This window comes from Oncorhynchus masou, chromosome 32, assembly GCF_036934945.1.
Source record: "Oncorhynchus masou masou isolate Uvic2021 chromosome 32, UVic_Omas_1.1, whole genome shotgun sequence".
Taxonomy (NCBI): Eukaryota; Metazoa; Chordata; class Actinopteri; order Salmoniformes; family Salmonidae; genus Oncorhynchus; species Oncorhynchus masou.
Genome location: NC_088243.1, coordinates 3,154,889 through 3,161,937, shown reverse-complemented (window position 1 = coordinate 3,161,937; position 7,049 = coordinate 3,154,889). Strand labels below are relative to the sequence as shown.

Here is a 7,049-nt window from a genome sequence, read left to right as displayed (position 1 = left end):
CATCGTTGTTGGTAATCAAGCCTATCACTGTAGTGTCGTCCGCAAACTTGATGATTGAGTTGGAGGCGTGCATGGCCACGCAGTCGTGGGTGAACAGGGAGTACAGGAGAGGGCTCAGAACGCATCCTTGTGGGGCTCCAGTGTTGAGGATCAGCGGGGTGGAGATGTTACCTACCCTTACCACCTGGGGGCAGCCCGTCAGGAAGTCCAGTACCCAGTTGCACAGGGAGCGGGTCGAGACCCAGGGTCTCGAGCTTGGAGGGTACTATGGTGTTAAATGCTGAGCTGTCTTACTGATCCCGACTCTTACCCAGCCCGCTGTCGAACCGACTCTAATCCAGCACACTCTCTCACTGACGCTGACTCTAACCCACCATACAGTCTAACTGAAAATAAATATAGATTAGATGGCTATATGGATGTCGACTATATGTTGTCTTACCTCCTTTAGTAATAGCATTAATGCTCCTGGCTAATGGCGCTAGCTTTTTCTGAAGCTAGTTGCTTCTTGGAGGCTTTTTCCGCCGCTGATGCTCGAGTCCGGATAACAATGTCACCTGTAATGCCGCCTTTTGTAGCCTGCCAGGACTTTTTGACTAAAGCTAAAGGAGTATAAACTTGAAGTGGAGGTAAGATGAGTTGGAAACTACTTGTGCAGAGCTCTTAGTTCATGCGGCCATCTCGTTCAAGGGTCACGTGATCCCCATAACAGCCTATTTGTCATTTATTGGGTGTTGTAGGCACTTGCCTTTGTTGGTAATTGCTGCAATATAGCCTGTTCAAAACTTTTGTCAAGGTTTAAACCAGTTTGCAATTGTTTTATTTAATTCTGTTGACATTTTCTTTAGCCAAATTAAGTTTAAACTAATGCTGTGTTTGCCTCAATTTAATAGCCTGCTCATATACAGTGCGTTCTAAAATTGATTACATTTCCCGCCAATCTACACACAATGCCCCATAATGACAAAGCAAAAACAGATTTAAAAAAAAATCTTTACCAATATATATAAAAAAAATATCACATTTACATAAGTATTCAGACCCTTTACTCAGTAATTTGTTGAACCACATTTGGCAGCGATTACAGCCTCGAGTCTTCTTGGGTATAGTGCTACAATTGGCACACCTGTATTTGGGGAGTTTCTCCAATTCTTCTCTGCAGATCCTCTCAAGCCCTGTCAGGTTGGATGGGGAGAGTCGCTGCACAGCTATTTTCAGGTTTCTCCAGAGATTCGATCAGGTCCAAGTCCGGGCTCTGGCTGGGCCACTCAAGGACATTCAAAGCCACTCCTGCGTTGTCTTGGCTGTGTGCTTAGGGTCGTTGTCCTGTTTGAAGGTGAACCTCGCACCAGTCTGAGCATTCTAGAGCACGTTTTCGTCAAGGATCTCTCTGTACTTTGCTCCGTTCATCTTTCCCTCGATCCTGACTAGTCTCCCAGTCCCTGCCGCTGAAAAACATCCCCACAGCATGATGCTGCCTGCACCATGCTTCACCGTAAGGATGGTGCCAGGTTTCCTCCAGACGTGACGCTTGGCATTCAGGCCAAATAATTAAATCTTGGTTTCATCAGACCAGTGAATCTTGTTTCTCATGGTTTGAGAGTCCTTTAGGTACCTTTTGGCAAACTCCCAAGTGGGCTGTCATGTGCCTTATGCTGAGGAGTGGCTTCCGTCTGGCCACTCTACCACGAAGGCTTGATTGGTGGGGTACTGTAGAGATGGTTTATCTTCTGGAAGGTTCTCCCATCTCCGCAGAGGAAATCTGTAGCTCTGTCAGAGTGACCATAGGGTTCTGGGTCACCTCCCTGACCAAGGCCCTTCTTCCCCATTGCTCAGTTTGGCCAGGTGGCCTCTAGGAAGAGTCTTGGTGGTTCTAAACTTCTTCCATTTAAGAATGATGGAGGCCACTGTGTTCTTGGGGACCTTCAATGCTGTAGAAATGTTTTGGTACCCTTCCCCAGATCTGTGCCTCGACACAATCCTGTCTCTGAGCTCTACGGACATTTCCTTCGACATCATTTTTTGCTGACATGTACTGCTGTCAACTGTGGGACATATATATATAGACATGTCTGTTCCTTTCCGTATCATGTCCAATCAGTTGAATTCAACACAGGTGGACTCCAATCAAGTTGTAGAAACATCACGGATGATCAATCGAAACACGATGCACCTGAGCTCAATTTCAAATTTCCAAAAACCTGTTTTCACTTTGTCATTATGGGGTATTGTGTGTAGATTGAGTATTTTTTTTAAACCCTTTTTAGAATAATGCATGAACTGAAATAAAAGATCCCAGAAGTGTTCCAAATGCTAAAAAAGCATATTTCCCACAATTGTTTACATCCCTGTTAGTGAGCATTTTATCCTATGCTAGCATGTTGTGTGACATGCGTATTAGCCTCCCACATTTACATTACATTTAAGTCATTTAGCAGACGCTCTTATCCAGAGCGACTTACAAATTGGTGAATTCACATTCTGACATCCAGTGGAACAGCCACTTTACAATAGTGCATCTAAATCATTAAGGGGGGGTGGTGAGAAGGATTACTTATCCTATCCTAGGTATTCCTTGAAGAGGTGGGGTTTCAGGTGTCTCCGGAAGGTGGTGATTGACTCCGCTGTCCTGGCGTCGTGAGGGAGTTTGTTCCACCATTGGGGGGCCAGAGCAGCGAACAGTTTTGACTGGGCTGAGCGGGAACTGTACTTCCTCAATGGTAGGGAGGCGAGCAGGCCAGAGGTGGATGAACGCAGTGCCCTTGCTTGGGTGTAGGGCCTGATCAGAGCCTGGAGGTACTGCGGTGCCGTTCCCCTCACAGCTCCCCTTAGTTGTTGCTTCCCTTTCAACAGTTAGCCTAAATGAATGTTTAGTTGTCCTGATCTTAATCACTGTAATGACATGCTTCAATAATAAAAAGACTGCATCAAGATGCAGATGGTTTTCTTTTTGCGTCACCAAGATTGAATGGTTACGGGTCCGAACAAATAACTGATATAGCCTACCCTCTTTCTCCTTTCAAACTCCCCAGCACATAGCCTTTTCTATTGGCTGCTGTACATACATTTACATTTAAGTCATTTGGCAGACGCTCTTATCCAGAGCGACTTACAAATAGCAAACAAGAGCCTTGCATCCCTCTTCCAATAGTCTATTAGTATAAGAAATTATAAAACTAAATTCTTCCAGCAAGCTATTCTAGTCTAGTTTTTCCTGGGACTCCAAGAGCTAAGGAGCATTTAAGGAGTGAGGCCAATGGAGAGCATGGCTCATATTGTGAGAGAGACAAGAGGCTATAAATTAAAAGCTTATGCATAGCCCATCATTCGTGATTTCTTTGAATTTATTACCTGAAAGAGGTACGATTGATCATTCCACTTTCAGGTAATTCTCTCAATTTCAATAAATTCATTAGGCCCTAATCTAAGGATTTCACATGACTTTACATTTTAACAAGGATTAAATCCAGCCCAAAGCCTAGTCCTGGACTAATATCATTCTCAACAGAGATTCTCCATCTGTGTCAGGGAAACCAGCCCTAGAGATTCTCCTTCATCTGTGTCAGGGAAACCAGCCCTAGAGATTCTCCTTCATCTGTGTCAGGGAAACCAGCCCTAGAGATTCTCATTCATCTGTGCCAGGGAAACCAGCCCTAGAGATTCTCCTTCATCTGTGTCAGGGAAACCAGCCCTAGAGATTCTCCTTCATCTGTGTCAGGGAAACCAGCCCTAGAGATTCTGTGTCAGGGAAACCAGCCCTAGAGATTCTGTGTCAGGGAAACCAGCCCTAGAGATTCTCCTTCATCTGTGTCAGGGAAACCAGCCCTAGAGATTCTCCTTCATCTGTGTCAGGGAAACCAGCCCTAGAGATTCTCCTTCATCTGTGTCAGGGAAACCAGCCCTAGAGATTCTGTGTCAGGGAAACCAGCCCTAGAGATTCTGTGTCAGGGAAACCAGCCCTAGAGATTCTCCTTCATCTGTGTCAGGGAAACCAGCCCTAGAGATTCTCCTTCATCTGTGTCAGGGAAACCAGCCCTAGAGATTCTCCTTCATCTGTGTCAGGGAAACCAGCCCTACAAGTCCGTAGAACCTGAAGTCACAGAACGGTGGCTAAAATGCATGTGATGGTTTAACACTATTATTGCATGATTCATACGTTTTGAAGTCTGGCACAAAAAGATAATCATCAGCACTGTATCAAACATACAATCTTATTAGTGGTATGATATTTACAATAAATGCCTCACTTTTCCCTCATTATTTACATATTAGACTCTGGGTACTATGACAACAGCAGTTCCAATACTCCTAATAGCACAATGCAGCTCCAGAGTAAATGACAGTGCTCAATAACAACGGGTTTAACGACATCCATCAACCACTGCCAGTGTAGAGAGGGGTTTAGTTACTGTGAACTCTACCGGGGTAGAGCCACCCTTTTCCTTGATGACAGCATTGCTGTCTCTTGGCATTCTCTCAACCAGCTTCATGAGGTAGTCACCTGGAATGCATTTATTTTGATTTGTTTAACTTTTTTTTGGTTACGACATGATACCATACGTGTTATTTCAGTTTTGATGTCTTCACTACTTTTTTGGTCATGTTGGGGCGGCAGGGTAGCCTAGTGGATAGAGCATTGGACTAGTAACTGAAAGGTTGCAAGTTCGAATCCCGAGCTGACAACGTGACATCTGTTGTTCTGCCCCTGAACGGGCAGTTAACCCACTGTTCCTAGGCCGTCATTGAAAATAAGAATTTGTTCTTAACTGACTTGCCTAGTAAAATAAAGGTAAAAATAAATAAATAAATGTAGTATAACTCACTGTGCTTTAAACCACATGGATGCCTCATCTCACAAAAAGAAAACAATACATGCTCAAGCCAAGAACTCCTGAGCTCACCTAAAAGACTCAAGTAGAAAACCTGAAAGAACATCAATAAGGTTTCAGAGTAAAAGTCCACAATAAGGTTTCAGCTCTGTGCTTTAATAACACTATCTGACCAGGTATACTAGTATCACTCAAATGAAGAAAACAATTAAAACAATATCATGTACTTAAAATTAAATGTATCCTATGGCTATTACAGGAAACAAACCTAATTCAAGGCCTATCCTTAGATATTACTTATCAGATATAAAACCACCTGGAACTAACAATATTCCAGTATTACTAGAACATTGCTCTTTCATATACACACATAAATAATAGAAACTTCTACTGTTTAAAGTCATCTATGAGAGGAGAGCAGTGGCGCTTCAAGAGATGAGACAAATGCTGTAGCCGGCTGTAGCTGGGAGGTGTACTGTACTCTGCTGACTGTAGTTGGGAGGTGTACTGTACTCTGCTGACTGTCTTGTGTGTTTGTACCACAGACAGGTGTGTGTTTAGTTCTCTCAGTGCAGACGAGTTACAGACAAACAACTTACAGGTGGAAGGACCTGATTAGCTGGCTATCTGAGTGTAAAAGGACCTGGTTGGTTCGAGTTGTAGATTAGTACAGCAGATCCCTGATGAGGAGAGAGACAACATACATTGATAAAGGGATTTCTGTCCGTCTGTCATCTTGAAGACATTATGGAGTTGGGCCCAGTTCTGCTGCAGGTCAGCGTCTCCCAGACTGTGGTCAAGGCCTCTCCTGAAGCCTTTGGGGAGTCCGAGGGGGTGTGTCGGGGTCCGGGTCAGCCTAGGCCTCAGTCCACTCTGGGTGTTGTGTTAGAGGTGGTCGTGCTCCTGGCAGCAGAGCTGTCCCTTGGGGGGCAAGGGCCGTAGCACCCCTTCCTGGTGGTTCTTGCAGAATGAGTTGGGGCACAGCTGGCAGAATGCCTCAGATGGCTTTCCACACACGTCACAGTGGTGCCACGGGCAGTCCCAGCGCCCTGAAACATAACATAATAACCAATATAATATCTATTATATAACTAACACATTATGTTATATACAGTGGGGCAAAAAAGTATTTAGTCAGCCACCAATTGTCCAAGTTCTTCCACTTAATAAGACGAGGCCTGTAATTGTCATCATAGGTACACTTCAACTATGACAGACAAATTGAAAATCACATTGTAGGATTTTTAATGAATTTATTTGCAAATTATGGTGGAAAATAAGTATTTGGTCACCTACAAACAAGCAAGATTTCTGGCTCTCATAGACCTGTAACAACTTCTTTAAGAGGCTCCTCTGTCCTCCACTCGTTACCTGTATTAATGGCACCTGTTTGAACTTGTTATCAGTATAAAAGACACCTGTCCACAACCTCAAACAGTCACACTCCAAACTCCACTATGGCCAAGACCAAAGAGCTGTCAAAGGACACCAGAAACAAAATTGTAGACCTGCACCAGGCTGGGAAGACTGAATCTGCAATAGGTAAGCAGCTTGGTTTGAAGAAATCAACTGTGGGAGCAATTATTAGGAAATGGAAGACATACAAGACCACTGATAATCTCCCTCGATCTGGGGCTCCACGCAAGATCTCACCCCGTGGGGGTCAAAATGATCACAAGAACGGTGACCAAAAATCCCAGAACCACACGGGGGGACCTAGTGAATGACCTGCAGAGAGCTGGGACCAAAGTAACAAAGCCTACCATCAGTAACACTATGCCGCCAGGGACTCAAATCCTGCAGTGCCAGACGTGTCCCCCTGCTTAAGCCAGTACATGTCCAGGCCCGTCTGAAGTTTGCTAGAGAGCATATGGATGATCCAGAAGAAGATTGGGAGAATGGCATATGGTCAGATGAAACCAAAATATAACTTTTTGGTAAAAACTCAACTCATCATGTTTGGAGAACAAAGAATGCTGAGTTGCATCCAAAGAACACCATACCCACTGTGAAGCATGGGGGTGGAAACATCATGCTTTGGGGCGGTTTTTCTGCAAAGGGACCAGGACGACTGATCCGTGTAAAGGAAAGAATGAATGGGGCCATGTATCGTGAGATTTTGAGTGAAAACCTCCTTCCATCAGCAAGGGCATTGAAGATGAAACGTGGCTGGGTCTTTCAGCATGACAATGATACCAAACACACCACCCGGGCAACGAA

The 7,049-nt window shown here is 44.5% G+C and overlaps 1 protein-coding gene across 3 annotated transcripts in view; it reads right to left on the bottom strand.

Annotated features, from left to right (window-relative positions):
- Positions 1-4,964: 4,964 nt before the first annotated feature.
- nsd2 (nuclear receptor binding SET domain protein 2) overlaps positions 4,965-7,049 on the bottom strand; it is a 51,936-nt gene continuing 49,851 nt past the window's right edge. For all 3 annotated transcript variants that reach the window (XM_064953098.1, XM_064953100.1, XM_064953099.1), the window contains one exon: positions 4,965-5,878. In XM_064953098.1, the coding sequence (XP_064809170.1) occupies positions 5,715-5,878 (164 nt within the window). In that variant the 3' untranslated portion in view covers positions 4,965-5,714. The remainder of the gene's footprint in view (positions 5,879-7,049) is intronic.